Source organism: Penicillium soppii, assembly GCF_028829465.1.
Source record: "Penicillium soppii strain IBT 18220 chromosome Unknown utg000004l, whole genome shotgun sequence".
Lineage (NCBI taxonomy): Eukaryota > Fungi > Ascomycota > Eurotiomycetes > Eurotiales > Aspergillaceae > Penicillium > Penicillium soppii.
Window position 1 is genome coordinate 657161 of NW_026643234.1, and position 17100 is coordinate 674260.

Here is a 17100-nt window from a genome sequence, read left to right on the forward strand (position 1 = left end):
ACGAGACAAATCATCAATATTGAACGGACAAGAAGCAAAAGACATGAGACAAATGATCAAGGTTGAGCAGGGCAGATCAAGCTCTCTGGATGAGTCGTCAGGCGAATTACCGTCTCTCGGAAAAGTGAGAGTAGCTCATCCGCGACCTGTTGACTGAAAACGGGACTGGAAAGCGACATACCCAGCATGGGTGGGCCGTCTCCTTCCGCTGGGATTGGCACGCACATTAGCATGGGGTAGGTGTGGGCCATCTTGACATCGATATGCTCATTTCGAGCTGGAATTTCCCCAGCAAATTGATAATCGTGATTCCAAAGCGGTGGCGCAGCCAAGTAGTGAACTCCAGTTCCTACCGGCGTGTCTTGGGGCCACGAGGTGCTTTGAGCTACGATCTCATCCCAATCAGCCGTGTCATGTGACATTGCACGGATGTGCTGCTCCTGAACACAGCGGAAGAGCTCCTTTGCGGTCCAGTCTGACTGCAAAGTAACTCGAACAGGGACGTAGTTCACACCGGGGCCTACCATACGGTCAATTCCCTCGATGTCCAACGCACGATTCGTGGAGAGTTGGCCGAAGACCACGTCTTTGGAGTTTGCATATTGTGCCAAACAAAGAGACCAAGCGGCTTTGACTACAGTGGCCACGGTGATGCCACTCTGGACATCGGGCAAAGGCATACTACCCGAGCTACTCGCTAGAAGTTCCGTGCGCGATCGGTCGGGACGCCCCATGCCGTCGTCATTTTGGCCAAGATATGTCATCGAAGAGCCCTGGAGCAGATCGCGCCAGAACGAGAAAGTCGCCGGAGTGGTCCGTTGCACACGATGAGCAATAAAGTCGGAGTAGTCTAGACTATAGGGGAAGACCGACTTCGAATCCGCATAGAGAGCAGCGGCTTCTTGAAGTATAAAGAATATTGACGTTCCATCGAAGTGGGCATGGTTCATTCTCAACGATATGGAAAGACGGTCTCTTCCCTCGACCATGGACAGATGCAGGCCAGGCCTCCCAAATGCAATCGGTTTCATCCCATCTGCGCGGCAGATTGATTGTATAACCTCCTTGGGATCTTCCTCGGTGCTAATCTCTTCAATCGTTAGATCAAGGTGGCGTAGAACGACCTGCACAAAGGTATCTTGGAATGGAACGAAAGCCGTTCGTAGTACCGAATGCATTTCCAGCGTCGCAACTAAGGCACTCTTAAGCCTCACCTGATCGATTGGCTTGGAGAAGTGAACGGTCATATGCCCGATATAGTGTGTCTTGACCGAATCTCGCTGATAGTAGGTGGCTGGGATGATGTTGGCCACTTCATTTCGATCTAAGTGCCACTCCGCGCAAATCTCATCCGCAAATTCCAGTAAAGGACTTGGCTGGACTGGGGTGCGATTGACATCTGGCTTCTCATCGAGTGCAATGGCCAACTCGGATAAGCGCGGATACTGGAAGAGCATTTGTACTGAGAAATAGACACCATCTCGACGAGCTGACGCTACCAGAGTCATTGCCTTGAAAGAATCCATTCCAATCTGGAACAAGTCTTCCTCTAATGGAATATCGGCGGGGGATCTGTTGAGCGCATGCGCTACAAGCACCTGGAGACGAGTTTCCAGAGGCGTGGAAGGAGCTCTTCTGGACGTGGCGATTATGCTGTAGGCTTCGAGCTCGGTTTGTGACATGGAAGCGGCATGTTCTCGCAGACGCTTCCGATCTGTCTTACCCGTGGGGCCCTTTGGCAGCACGGCCAAGGGAAGGAAGGCGCTAGGGACCATATAAGATGGCATGGCCTTTTGTAGCAGAGAAACTGCAGTGCGCGTGCAGTCATAAAAGGTCTTTGAAGGTGGGTGGAGGAGGGCACTATGGCTGTCGCTCGAAGACCCCCCCTCATTGTCGCTTTGCAGCACATATGCCACTAAGATAGCGGAGTCTGATTTCTTAACGAACTCGACAAGAACGTGGTCCCCAGAAAATGCACGAGCAACTTGCACTTCGACTTCACCGATTTCCAGCCGCTGGCCACGAATCTTGACCTGATCGTCGTTGCGACCGATAAAAATCAGTGATCCATCCTCAGCATATCGCACCAAGTCCCCTGTTCTGTACAGTCGCACGGGTGGCCCACCCTCCCGAAGAGCAGCTAGCCAACCTGGAGGCTTGACAAATGATGTGGAGGATTTTTGCGGATTGTTGAGATAGCCGCGAGCGACAATCGGTCCCTCCACCAAGAGCTCCCCTACCACCCCATCGGGAGCCAGCTGGCAGTGATTATTGCGGTCCATGACCCATGTCACACATCCGCTACCAAATCCAAGGCTCCGAGGGTTGCTGGTCATGGTCATGGGCTCGCTGATGGTGCTGAGAACAGTACATTCAGCAGGACCGTACCCAACGAGAACACGGGCTTTCCCATGCCAAATTGCCAAATCTGCGGCGGAGACAGCCTCACCTGCGAGGATTAAAGTTTCCAATTCCGGCAGCTCGTCAGGATCATACAACCGGGCAACAGTGGGGGTTGTAAGTGAGCAATTCACTCTCATTCGCTTCATTGCGCTAGTGATACCGCCCGTACGTTCTTCATCCGAAGGGATGCAGACGCACCCGCCAACTACCAAAGGAACAAGCACATCGAAAACAGAGGCATCAAAAGCATGTGATGCGAACTGGAGAATGCGATGCCTTGAAGTGAAGTTGCAGCGTGATACCGTATTTTGAAGAAAAGTGGACAGCGAGAAGTGATCAACGACAATGCCCTTGGGCTTTCCGGTCGAGCCGGAGGTAAAAACAATGTATGCCGCATGATCTGCATTCACCTCAACAATTGGCGAACAAACAGTATGTGGCAAGACTGTAAGCAGACGGTCCCCAATCTCAATTACACAAGACGACAGAACGGCAGCTTTGGAAAGCAAGCATGACGACGCCAGGACAAGAGACGACTTAGTGTCCTCACAGATGGCTCGAAGTCTAGCGGAAGGCTGAGAAGCATCCAAGAGAACAAAGGTGGCACCAGCTTTTAATACCCCAAGAATTGCCACTGGTGTCCACCGAGTCTTCTCCAGATATAGAGGAATCGGCGTTTCGATACCCACACCGTGGTTGATCAGTTCCTCTGCAAGAATTGAGGAAAGCTCATTGAGCTCCTCATAGGTGAAATTACCATCCCAGGCACAGACAGCCTGAGCACTGGGCTGCTCGAGAGACCGTTGCTGAATTGTATGATGCGCAAGGGTTGTCACAGTTTCTGGGACGAGGGCGTTCCGATTTTTAATGTCAGCCCTCTGCACATCATCGAGTAACTCAATATCACGGATAGCTTGGCACGGCTGAGAGAGCACTTGCGACATAACATTGGCAAAGGTCTGTCCGATTGCCACCGCGTACTTTGGGGCAATGAATGATTTCTGATAGGAAAACAGTACTTTTGTGGTCTTCTCAAACACTGCAACATTGAGGGTCACAGGGTACTGTGTAGAAATTCCATTGTCAGCATAAAGAGAATTGAATGATGCACAAGTGAATTGAATGATGCACAAGTCAAAGTGGATTCTTACCTCGGAACGATCTTCCGTGCCAACCTCAGCCACAGCAATGGTTGATGAGGGGGCAATCTCTGCAATGCCTCTGCGCCGATCTTGAACGGAGATGACAGTGTTAAACAGCCCGCTGCCGGATGCGCCAATTGCATGTAGTGTCTCCCCAAGTGAGTGATGCTGATGGTCCAAGCTATTGAGACGATCGTCGTGATATTGCTGGAGCACTGACAACAAGGGAGCATCCGGTTGCAGTTGCAATCTCCCTATGAGTGTGTTGATTATAGGACCGAAAATATCCTGAATGCCAGGGACAGGAGCGCTTCGTCCATTGACCGAGTACCCAAAGCAAACATTTGTTGCGCCAGTATAACCCGACAACACAATCGCCCAGACAATATGGTACACGGTAGTCAGCGCAACTCTGTGCTCCTCGCAAAACTCATCCACGGTGGTGGTAGAGCCGAGTTCGATGATGAAGGACCCAAACTCTTCTATTTTTTCATGGTTCTGATCAGTCTCTGCGTCGCCCAAGAGTCGAGGGAATAGACAGGGCGACGAGGATTCCAAATAGCTGCGCCAGTAGACTTCATCAGTACTGCCAAATCCATCTGCGCTGTACAAGTATGTGATGTAATCTTGATAGGGCGGCGCAGGAAGTAGCGGTAGATTATCCCCGTAGGCCAGGGCCAGTTCGCGCCTAAGGATTCGCTCGGAATGTCCATCAAAGAGGGCGTGATTGATAGACAGATTCAGCATAATGTGTCCTTGTGCTGACGTTTCCATGTGCAGTACCGAGGAGGGACAAATTCGATCATCATCCCGCTCTAGCAATGTAGACTCGTACCGAATTGCTGCTGAGACACCCTTCAACACAACCTGATGGGTAATCCCTTCATCAGATATCTCCAAGAAAATTGTTCGAAGGGCAGGATGGCGATCAACCACCCGCTGCCATGCTCGAGCCAGCTCCTCAATATCAATGGGCACACCAGCAGTCGCGTCAGTTGGAGATACTTTCCATTTGACTACTTGTTGGTAATGCTGCGGGTTGCGTGCCTGGCTCATGAGAATTCCACGCTGGACCGGAGCGGTCGGATAAATAGCCTCAATCACCTGGCCGTGAAGTTTGGGGGCCAAGTCTGTCATAAATCGATGTAGCTGGTCTGAGTGGATGCCAGAAAGTAGAGGGAAATCAGAAACAGTTTGGTAGCAGCCTTGCATTGCGGACAACTGTATACATGCCTCACGAAGAGATTGTGCACACTGCCCTGCCCACTGCTGGAGGCGATCCTGATGCTTCATCCGACGATTAACAAGGAACTGCAGATGCAAGCAGTCATCAGTCACTTGAGCGGACACATCCAGCAAGGAAAACCGAGGCATATTTTCCACTTCACTCCCAGCGCCAAAGCGATTGGCTGCGTCGAATTTCAGCAACGCATCGGCGCGTTCCAGTTGCTGATACCGACCTTGGTAGTTCAAAAGAATCTCCACTGCCCTTCTTATCTTCGGGCCCTGCGGATGAAGGTAACAAGAGGTGAAGTACTCCCACCCGTTGGCCGGGGTACTGCGACGAGCATCCTTGGTTCGCCGAAGAGCGGTCACCATCCCCTCGGATGCTTGCAGGGCTACCGAGGTGGGCCATATCGTGGTAAACCAGCCCACAGTTCGCGTGATATCGATCGTGGGTTCCCATGGCTCACGACCGTGGCCTTCAGAGAAAACAACAGGAGCTGGCCGGTCCGGGAAGAGTTGGACGAAAGAGTGCAACACGGCAGCCTGAATGATATCCACTGGCTGCGTACTCAAAGGGTCATTCGCAATACCTAGCAAAACTTGGCTGGCCTCCTGATCGAGACTGATCGTGTAAGTGTCAACATCCTGGTGGGTGTTGTGGTTGGTCACCTCATCTCCCCAGTATGCCGTGATTTTCTGGTCATCTTCATCCCGAACGATAGGGAGAGAGCGAGTTGCATAGTCAGCCTGGAGTTGACACCAATGCAAGAAGGGTGTAGGAGGCACTTTTGGTGCCAGGCCTGTGGCCAGAATTTGCTCGAGGTCGGCTAGAATCACTCTCCATGACACAAGATCGATGACTAAATGATGAGCTATGAGATTGAGGCATTGGGTTCCATCGTCTTCCCGTACAAACTGGTTCACAATCAACAAAGGCCCATGTTGGATATCCAAGGTCTGCTGACTTCTGCGACAGATGGATTCTATCGCCTTTTGCGATTGGGTACCACAATCATGATAATAATAGTGTTTCCCCTCTGCGTTGGTCGGAATGCTCTGAGTCCATTTGCCATCCAGTGACTTCTTGAAACGAGCCCGGAGCATGGAATGGGTCTCTACTACAGTATCAAGAGCCCGGGTGACCGTTTCACCATTCAGATTCGACCTTCCCAGGCGCAGAATGAGACTCTGGACGAAGTGATTCGGGTTCTCGGGGGCAAAGTCGAAGTACATCTGTTGAATAGGGGACAAGTCCACTGCCTTGTCGAAGATCTCCAACAGTTCGGGTCGAACCACCTCAGCCCCATCTTTGGGACTCGATCGGTTGATATGCTCCGCCAGTTGCTCAATTGTCCGGTGCTTGAAGAGATCTTGCATCGTCATGGAGATCCCTGCAGTCTTACATTGGGCAACCACTTGCATGCTAGTGATGGAGTCACCACCGATGCGGAAAAAGCTGTTGTGAATGCCAATTTCCTCAGGGGCTATACTGAGAACAACAGCCCAGATGGCGCGGATAGCACTTTGGAGATCGTTCGCTGGAGGGACCAAGGTGTTGGAGGAAGAATTATAGCTGTCGGCCTCTTGTCGAGTCAGAGAGGCTAGGCGTGTGTTTATCTGATGCCGGTCGACCTTTCCGTTGATGTTTCGCGGAATTCGAGATAGCGGAAGGAAGAAAGTGGGCACCATATATGTAGGGACTCGTTCTTGAAGGGCCAGCTCGGCAGTTCGTGCGTCTTTGATGAATTTGGAGCTGCTGGTGGCCGGTAGAAGGAGATCAGTATCAGCCGATGGCTGAACCGGAGCAGAAGAGGATAGGACCAGGGCCACCAGAGCGGCGTTGGATTTGTTAAGAGATGTGACAGTCGCCACAACCTGTAGGGCACCTGGGAAACACCGCTGAACTTGATGCTCCACATCTGTGAGTTCCAGTCGCTGACCCCGGAGCTTGATCTGAAGGTCTTTGCGTCGGACGTAGCAAATAGATCCATGCGGTGTGTATTTCACCAGATCGCCTGTCCTATATACTGGCTTGTCGCTGACATGTCCTCTGAGATTGTTTAACCAGGTGGGTTTGGGAATAAAAGCGGAGGCAGTTCGTTCCGGATCATTCAAATACCCACGGGCGAGTATTTCACCCTCAATGACCAATTCTCCCACGGCCCCAATGGGGACGAGATCGAGAGTTTCCGGGTCAATAATCCAAGTCGCACAACCTTTGGCATGGCCAATAACGTGAGGGCTAGAGTCTGGGCGGACATCTTTGTTGGCACAAGAGAAGATGGTGGATTCAGTTGGGCCATACGCATTGATTAAACGCACATGAGATGCCCAGCGATCAATGATGCCCTGATTCATAGGCTCTCCAGCTTGAACCATAGTTTTTATTGTGGGCACAGTGCCAGGCGAAAGTGACTGAATGACTGATGTAGTCAGCACCGCCCAATTAGCACTCATCTCCGTAATCGCCTGGTCCAAGAAATTATCACGATCAAATTTGGACGGAATGCAGATACAGCCACCTGCCAGTAGCGTAGAGAAATGTTCTACAAGCATGGCGTCGAAGCTGTATCCTGCGAATTGGAAAACCCGAGAATCCGCAGTGAGACCCAGCATCTCGATTATGGGCTCAGTGTTGGCGACGAAAGATCGATGTTCAATCACCACCACTTTGGGTTTGCCAGTAGTACCCGAAGTAGCGATAGCATACATGGCATTGCTAGGCTTGACACTGCTGCTGGGGCAGTCGAGACGCAGTGATCCTTGGTTCAGAAGAGCATGGCCAACTCCCACCACTGGCACATCGAATACACCAGCAGCATAGTCTTGCTGTTCTTCCGATGCCAGGATGAGAGGGGGCTGAACAGTGCTGCAGATTTCCCGGAGACGTTCGATAGGGTGCGAGGGATCTAACATAGTAAAAGCTCCTCCAGCCTTGAGAACGGCCAATTGGGCTACCACGGTCCACCGCGACTTTTCAAAGTACAGGGCGACAAATGTATCAGGGCGCACAGTGTGAAGGGCTTGAATGTGGCTGGCTAGACGTGCAACATGGTTATCCAGTTCTTTGTATGTGAAATCTCCATCCCATGCGTGGATGGCTTGGGCATCGGACTGGCTTTGGCATTTTTCGTGCACCAGGTCGTGAACGCACAGGACAACATGATCATCTGCTGGTGATGGTAAGGGGTTCCAACTCATCATTTCTTTCAAGTCCTGCGGACTGACGACCTGCAAGTCTCCAATTGTGGTTGCATTGATATCCGAAACATCCTGAATCTGCATCAGGAAAGATTCAAATTGCGAGAGGGCTCGCTGCATTTGAGCGAGTGGTAGAACATCCGGGTCAAATGTGGCAGTGACTTTAATGGTTGACCCCCCAGGAAGCGTCTGGCATTGCAGCATCAATGCATGGCTGCTGAAGTGGTTGGCATCTGATAGGATCTCTTCATCATGGTACCAAGATCCCTTTTCCCGAGGAGCCTGATCATTGAGCTGCTTTGATTCCACGGTTATCAGGGTTTGAAACTGACATGCCGCTGCCGCATTATCACCCTGCTGGCTGATTTGCTGCAAACCAAAATGTTCATAAGCCGCTTGCTTTGCATACTTTCCTTGAACTTTCTCCAAGGCCTCGGACACCCTTTGTCCGGGATCCACCCGAACTCGCAGGGGCACAGTTGCGATGGTGGGCCCCAGAATATTCTCGATCCCTACGACCGGGGCTGTTCGCCCTGATGAGACTACTCCAATAATAACATCATCGTTGTGGGTATATGTGCTGCTCACTAATGCCCAAGCCAAATTAATCTTGGATGCTATTGTCGCATTGTGCAGCGTCGTGTTTGGGGCCAAAGTGACAACCTTGTCAACGGAACATTTGGGCTTTGGTCGGTAGTCCAGGGAGGGTAAAACAGGGAAGTGAACCGGATCAGCATCTTGTAGTTCTTTCCTCCAAAACAAGGCTGCTGAGTCCATTGAGCCCACGACATGCGCAATGAAACGGTTGAACAGCGCTGGCGGTTGGATGGGGAGACTGTTATATGTCTTTTGCACTTCGCTGGCCAGCAAATGCAAGGACCACCCATCGTATAGTGCGTGGTGGATGGAGAGAAGCAAGCGACCTGGAGAGAGTATTAGCCGGATGAGAGGTGTCCCCAACCCTACCATAGGCTGAGATGGCATTGGATCATCCCGTTCCAAATTCAACCACTCCAGTGGACCTCTCAGAACAACTTGGTAAGCGGCACCAGCTGGAGTCTGGAAAATGCGTGTTCGAAGAATAGGGTGAGCTTCCGCGGTAGATTCCCATGCTTTCTTCAATCGTTCAACATCGATACCGTCTACCAGAGTGTAGGATTGCAACAATAGATAGGCGTCGCGATGGTGCACAGTGGAAGCGATCAGAGAGGACTGTAGAGGTGTGCACGGATATATATCCTCGATTCTGTCGACAGAGATACCGCATTGATCGCCGGCCATTTGGACCAGTGTATCGACGTCTTTTATCAGTGCAAATGGTGACGACCCTGAGCTGCCCTGGATTGAAGCAGAGACGGAACTGGAGGCGGTGGATAAAGCAGCAATGTCCCTCAATCGAGGATGTTTGAAAATATCTTGGAATGTGATATGGGGCAGTCCTTCGCGGTGCGCGAGAGCTACAAGCTTGATGGCCAAGAGAGAATCTCCACCCATGCGGAAAAGATGATCGTCCCGTCCAATGCGGTCGGCTGGGATTGATAAGACTTGAGCCCACAGTCCTTGCCATATCGCCTCAGACGAAGTTTCCGGAGATTCCTTCGGGGTGTTGCTTCTGTCTCCCCCCACTGCATAGCATTGAAGCCGGTCTGGGCTCAACTGCTCAGCTTCCGCTCTCAACTTACCGCGATTGATTTTCAATGTCGTGCTGTAAGGAACATGGCGGATTGGGAACATCGCCATGGGAATCATATGGACAGGCAGTGCATCTTGGAGCGTTGCTATCACCGACGCACTGTGTTGGAGGAAGATCTCATCCGGATCTTGAAGAAGCTGATTCTTGTCTCCGTTATCTTCATTGTGCCCTTGGTAGATGAAAGCGACAAGCAATACTGAGGTCAAATGCTGGGGCTGGATGACATCGACTACAACCTGCTGAGCTGAGGCAAAGTGAAGCTGTACCTGGTGCTCAATGTCACCTAAGACAATACGCTGCCCTCGTAGCTTTACTTGGGTATCCTTTCTGCTCACGAAATGCAAGGATCCATTCTCGTCAAATCGTGCCAGGTCCCCTGTGCGGAAAATGCGGCCAGTGGAACCATCCGGACGAATCTTTTTCAGCCATGCTGGAGCTTCGATAAAGGCCTCGAGAGTCTTCTCGGGTTCGTTGAAGTACCCACGACTCACCATTGGACCTTCGAGAAGTAACTCTCCAATGGCTCCGAGGGGGGCCAGGCGACTCACATCACCTGGGAGCGTGATCCAGCCTGCTGTTCCCACCATTGATCCAATACGACCAAGGCAATGCAGATTGGGCTCAATCTGGCCGGCAGCACAGGTGAATGCTTCCGCCGGACCGTACCCATTGATCATCCGGAGACGAGACGACCACGTCTCCATCAACTCGATGGGGACATTCTCACCGGCGACAAGCACTGTAGTGAGACCAGGGACCTCGTCAGGGGTGAGAATCGTCAACGCCGAAGGAGTCATGGTAGCCCAGTTGACCCGATGCTCTCGGATGAAGCCAGCTAGGTTAGACATTCGCTGCGTTTCAGAGGGGATGCAAAGACAGCCTCCATAGACCCAGGTGAAAAAGACTTCTTGTAGACTCATGTCCCACGCGTAGCTGCAGAAATGTAAAGATCGCATGCCAGCGTATGCACCTAAAGCTTCGCGTTGGTGGTAAAAGGCCGTGGTGAAATGGCGATGCTCAATGACAATTCCTTTGGGCGTTCCAGTCGTTCCCGAAGTGAAAATCATAAAGGCCACGTCGTTGGGCTTTACCGATGGCCATTCTGTCACTTTTGTAGTCTCTCTTGTCGGCGCTGTGGTTAGTGTTCGAGGCGATATTTCAACGAGTGGAAGCCCGCTTTGAGCGGATTGCACTGTGGGGTGTGTTTCATCTGACGTGAGAACCAGGGAAGGTTGCGCTGCCTGGAGAATGGCCGCGATTCGCGCTGGAGGCAGTGATGGATCGATGTTGACTCCAACTGCACCGGCACGTAACACTGCGAGCATGCTCACAACAGACCATACAGACTTCTGAAGGCATAAAGCAACGCGATCACCCAGTTTGACCCCAGCTTGAATGATCAGGTGACCGATGTTGTTGGAAAGTGCTTCCAGGCCTTGATACGTGAGACTCTGGTCCCATGAGGACACTGCCGGTGCTAAAGGCTCATTTTGTGTGTTTTGCAAGATTAACTCATGTAGTGTGTGTGGAGATTCCACTGGCAGCATAGTTCCATTCCACGTTTTCATGACTTCCAAATCCCGGGGACTGACGAGATCTAGCTGTTCTATGCGCTGGCTCTGATTTGCACACAGTTGTTGCAGGATGTTTGCAAACTGGTTCACCAGACGATTCGCCATAGCCTCAGGAAGGATATTGCGATCGAAGTGAACGTTGAGGTGGAGAGACTGGTTTCCGGCGGATGGTGTGCATATCAACCCAATAGCGTAGTTGATAAATACACTAAAGTCTTCCAGTCCATATTGAGCTGTCTTGCCCTTCATGATCAAAGAGTCATTGTCGGTGTGGACCTTTTCCGGCTGTTGGAATATCAATTGGCTCTGAAAATTGCACGCTGAAGCTGCCTCGAGGCTCATGTGACGAATATTCTGCAAGCCAGTTTGTTCGAAGGCAATCATACGAATTGCGAGAGACTGTACTGTTGAAAGGGCGTGTGCAACCGTGTCCGCTTGGTTATAGCGTACTCGGAATGGAACAGTTGCAATAGTAGGCCCAGTCATCTCTGCAACGCCAAGGGTTGATGTGGCGCGTCCGGCAACCGTCACGCCAAACGCAACATCCTCGGAGTCAGTGTGGTTTGACACAACTATGGCCCATGCCAGGCGGGCGATATTGGACAACGTAATGTCGGAGTCTGTTTGATGCGGAAGCGTCACAGTATGCTCCAGGTGCGCTGTTGCTATGGGCACGGCCGTATCATGGGGAAGTGGTGGAAATATCGGAGCCTGAAGGTCGGCGAAAGTAGTATTCCAGAACTCTTCCTCGGCCGAGTTGTCTTGCTTCTGGATAGTTTGAATAAAAGGGCTGAATATGTTGAGTTCAAGTGTTTCTCCGCAGTACGCTCTCTGGGCCTGTGCTAGCAACAGACCCAGCGAGTAGAAATCGAAGATAGCATGGTGTAGGGTGATTGCGAGGGACAGCTCCAATGAAGGGTCCCCAATCAAGCTGAATCGTACCAGTGGGTCGCCCAGTCCCATAGATAGAGCCTTATCCTCGCTGTGGTACGCCTCGACCGAGGGAAAGCTCTCCCACTTGATGATCGATTGGTCCTGGCAGAGGACAGCCTGGATCATCCCGTCTGATGGGCTCTGCACGATCCTTGTTCGAAGCATCACATTGGCATTCACCGTTGTCTGCCACGCGGCTTTCAGCTGTTCTAAGTCAAGTCCAGTGGTCAGGTCGAAGACGCACCGCGCGATGTACATGTCTCGTGCTTTGATGGTGGATACCATCAAACCCTCTTGAAGTGCCGTGCAAGGGTACATATCTTGAATAGCATCAACCGGAACCTTGCATTGCCCTGCTGTGAATGAGAGGAGAGGGTTCATGTCATCTTGGTCTACTCCGGGAAGAAGAGAGAAGGGTTGCGGGGGAATTGTAGAAGACAACTCTGTCCCCGCCGATCTTTCCAGATTCAGTGCCAATTTCCGAATGGTTTGTTGACGCAGAACCTCTTCCACCGTCACTTCAGGGTATCCTTTGGTTTGGCACAAGCTCACCACCTTCATCGCTGACAAGGAGTCTCCTCCAAGGCTTATGAAGCTGTGGTGGACTCCAAAACTCGAACCATCCATCCCAAGAACTTGGGCAAAGACACCATGAAGGCACATCTCAATCTGAGTGGCCGGTTGAGCCATTTCAACTCTCGCGGATGGTTGGTAGGCTTCCAATTCGTGGCGAGTGGACTTCTGCAAACAGTTGCGGAGCGCCCTCATGTCAACCTTCCCTGTAACGGTCATTGGAATAGACCTAAGTGGGATGTAGAAGGATGGCCACATATGATCCGGTACTAGTTCCAACAGCCTTTCGCGAATCATTTGCACCTCGGAATGAAATGGCTCGGAGGAGGGAGCGAAGAGACCGTGAGACTCCTCTTTCTGGTCGATGATATAACGTGGAGAATGTAGGAAAACGGCCAAAAGAAGTGTTTTCGCATCGGCTGGGGATGCGGCCACTGCAATCACTCGTGTGGCATCCGGACAGCATTGGCGCACCTGATATTCAACCTCCTTGAGGTCAACTCGTTTCCCTCGAATCTTGACATCCAGCGCTTTCCGCGCAACATAACTAATGCTGCCGTCCTGGTTGTAGCGGAAGAGATCTCCTGTTTTGTAGAGGGATCTGGGGGCAACATTGAGCAGGGCTTTGGACCGTCGCCAGGCGGGAGCCTCGATAAAGGCGGAGGATGTGGTGAGAGGATCATTCAGATATTCATGTGCGAGAGAGGGTCCTTCAAGTATTAACTCGCCAACAACTCCTATTGGTGCAAGTTTGTGATGGTCAACGGCGTCCACAACCCAGAATCGCAAGTTGGGAAGCGGGCGGAAGGCCATCACATCGGGAATCATGAAGCCGATCGGCCCACACCCCTCACTTGCACCATACACCTGAACCAAGTCGACAACGGCAGCCCAGCCATCGAATTCCTCTTTGAACACTGGCTCGCCGCTAAGTAGGACGGTTTCTAAGGTAGCGGGCTTTTGACTGGGATCGAGGTTTCGTAACAAAGATGGGGTCATGATCGACCAGGTGACTTTCATCTCTTCCATAGCACCGACCAAGTTGTTGATGCGATCATGATCGGATGGGATGCAGATAGTGGCCCCCAAACACAGGGAGTGGTATATTTCAAATATGGAGATGGCAAATCCATATGAAGTAAACTGCAATACTCGAGAGCTGGCCGAGAGACCGAGAGACTGGACCCCGATTTGGTTGGGTATCTGCGCCATTGCTTGATGCTGCATAACACATCCCTTGGGCTCCCCAGTGCTACCGGAGGTGAAGAGTACATATGCTGGGGTATTTAGATTTGGCGGGGGCAGCAGCTTGTAGCCAGTATTGTTATCGCAAGGCAAGTCCGATATGAGACTGTGGCCTACACAGACAACATTCTCCGCTACCATTGACCCTCGGTCAACATAAACCTCCGATGTTAGCAGAACACCACATTTGATACGTCCGATGATGTTTGTCAGACGAGCATCTGGGTGGACAGGGTCCAGCGGCACAAATGCGCCGCCAGCCTTAAGCACTGCCAGCTGAGCGACGATAACCCATTGACACCGGTGGAACAAGAGTGGTACCATCACGTCTGGGCCAACTCCCAGACCGCGCAAATGGAGCGCCAGTCTAGTGCTTGTGGTCTCAAGTTGATCATACGTTAGCTCTCCATCTGACGCACAGATTGCTGTAGCATCTGGCTGCTCAATGGCCTTTGCCCGGATTGTGTCAATGATAGATGGGCTGTTACTTTCCAGTGAGCCTTGACGACCATTCAACTCAGGGACAAACTCCTCGATGAGCGGATTAAACAAATTCAACTGCCCAACAGTCTGACTGCAATCCTGCAAGAGCTCCAAAATTACTTGAGAGATTGTCAAAATAACATCAGCAGCTTGAGAGCTGGATAACAGAGCCGTCGAGTATGTGAAGACCAGCCGGTGAGGCTGAGGGACTCCCTCCAAGACGAGTAAGGCTTGACACTGATAGATTGAACAGTCAGTTAACCTTCCCTCTAATCGAGACTCCAACACTTACATTCTTCTGTAGCCCTCTGAAGTCATTCAGCAAGACCGCAGGATTCGATGTGGAAGTTGCCCCGGATATTAAGAGGCCCGTGTTCTGCTTTGTCTGGTGAAATGACGACCCGTCCAGGCAGTCCAGCTGTTCAATGCGTGACCAAAGGCCTTCGATAGAGTCTTCGGGGCCGATTGACACCTGACATATCTGTACAGCAGACCTAGTCTCCCCAGTCTCCCCAGTATGACAGTAGGCATATGAGAGAAACTCAGTGTCCACATATTGTCGCAGAGTGATGGCCCAGACAACCTGCAGAAACACGACAAAATCACAGCCCTTGGCGGATACATAGAGTTGGACCTTTTCCAGTAGCTCACTGGGGATCTCCTCAGCGGCGGTGATGGGGTCTCCTTTGTTCTCGTTCAAGATAGGGAACATGCCCGTATACTCCGTTGGTATACCGACCATCGTAAGAAGAAGCAATTATGGTAATGGAATCAATTTAGCAGTAGTGAGAACGATGGTTGTGGTAACTCAATGGCTCTGATAGGGATTCAAGCAGTCTGAAGTTATATCGATACCAGACAATTTATATCGCGTAAATTTCTTCGCCGAGCAACTCCGAGTATGTGCTTTTGTGTAGTACAATGCCTCAATGAGGATAGATCAACGCTCCATCTTCTCGGATTCAGTGGGCAAGATCGATTGCGCATGCAATGCCTCAATTTCGTACATATCAATGCGGCCCACCAGAACGTGCGCACACTCTCGTCACACAGCCTAAACGTAGATCCATGTGAGCGGGACTCTGCCCGTATGGCAGATTACCTGCAGTGGGTCTAAGATCGACCCAATCGCGTCGATATAGATCTGCAGGCATTCCGCGGAAGATATTCGTTCTTATGGAAAGTGGACTGGCGTCGCTACACCGCTAGATCGTCGACTATGTACAGCAGCTCTCTCTCCCCCTCAAGAAAACGGATGTATCAACTCTCAAAAGCCTCAGCTGAGCGGCTACTGTCACCAATGCATTGAACTATCGGTTCCATGCAATAGATTCATGCAAAAGGGGGTTATGTGCTCAAGCTGCAGCAAAGTGGATTCGAAAAGGCGTGGCGTGGCCTGCAGGTACCCACCCACATACACCTGAGGTGCGCCTATATGCAGGGTAGGCTCCGGGGTGGAGTTCCTGCCTTAGCCATATACTTTAAAGGCCACGGGTCACCTCAGAGGCTACCTATGTAGGCACTCATACCACGAAAAAAATATGGCAGGAGTGGCACCAAGATAGTCGCAAGAGAAGAGGTCACACGAACGAGGCACCAGAGCAGCCATAGTCAAAAGACTAGATTATCGAATCGAGGACCATATGTGACTGAGATCATCGTGCAGTACAGTATTTAGCAAATGTTTGGCAGGGGTGGACTAGATAGGTTGAACACCCTAACGCTCAAGTCCTGTTTGGAGAAAAAATCAGGGCCGTAGAAGTGGATCAATGAGTGGATCAGACTGCTCAGCTGAGTATCAGGTGATGTTTAGTGCTCAGAAAGTACGGATTGAAATACTCGAGACAGTAGTTGGCTTCTCAGAGCGTGTGGTTGTCAGCACGCTAGAAACCCTTATGACGTTCCGTTACACTCAGAGGAGAATGCGAGAGCAAGCACTTTCTCGACGCTTGGACTTGTTTCAATTTGCGAGTAGAGGAAATGTGATTTCATCAGGTTATTGGTTACCAACACCTTATTATGATGTGTTTCCGGATGTATATTGTGCACACGCCCGGGCGTGCTGTCATGATGACTAGCATTTTGGTACAAAGGGAGCTTACTGTAAACTCGGCGAGCCATTCTCGGCAACCGATCTCCCGTCAATTAGCGTTATCGGCTGCAACAATTTAATAGTGCGGAGTAAAAGATTTGGAAATGTCTCTATTCGGTGTGTTTACTCCGTACAGTCGGACTTTTTGATGAACTCGTTGCAGCTTACCCTGTCCAATTTTATGTCTGGTCTTATCCATATTATAGATGTATCCGGGTGTAAGTTTTACGAACACATTAAAGCGATCATACTAAGCTGTAATTAAGCTGTTATCTTAGGCGATAATTCTTTTGGTTCTTTAGGTCTTTGTATAGTCTAATCAAGACTGTTGTGGTGGAATTAGGCGTAAAAATGGTAGACCTAGTTTTCAATCAATGGCGTAGTTCGCGATAGATCGCGCGACAGTAACATTGAATTTGCAACATGTTGAATAGTCTTCGCGGTCGGCGGACACCGGCATCGTCTAGCACGGTGATGTAGCTAAGTAATGGTTCTTCCTGATCCTGGTAAAATGCTCTGATTGTTGAGATACGG

At 50.9% G+C, this 17100-nt stretch overlaps 1 protein-coding gene across 1 annotated transcript; it reads right to left on the reverse strand.

Moving 5' to 3' along the window:
• Positions 1–182: 182 nt before the first annotated feature.
• On the reverse strand, positions 183–15216 carry N7529_003670 (non-ribosomal peptide synthetase; the record flags this gene model as incomplete). The annotated part of the gene is made up of 2 exons (XM_057239197.1): positions 183–14711; positions 14767–15216. Coding segments are annotated over 2 exons (14979 nt in total), but the record flags the coding sequence as incomplete, so codon positions are not given.
• Positions 15217–17100: the final 1884 nt, after the last annotated feature.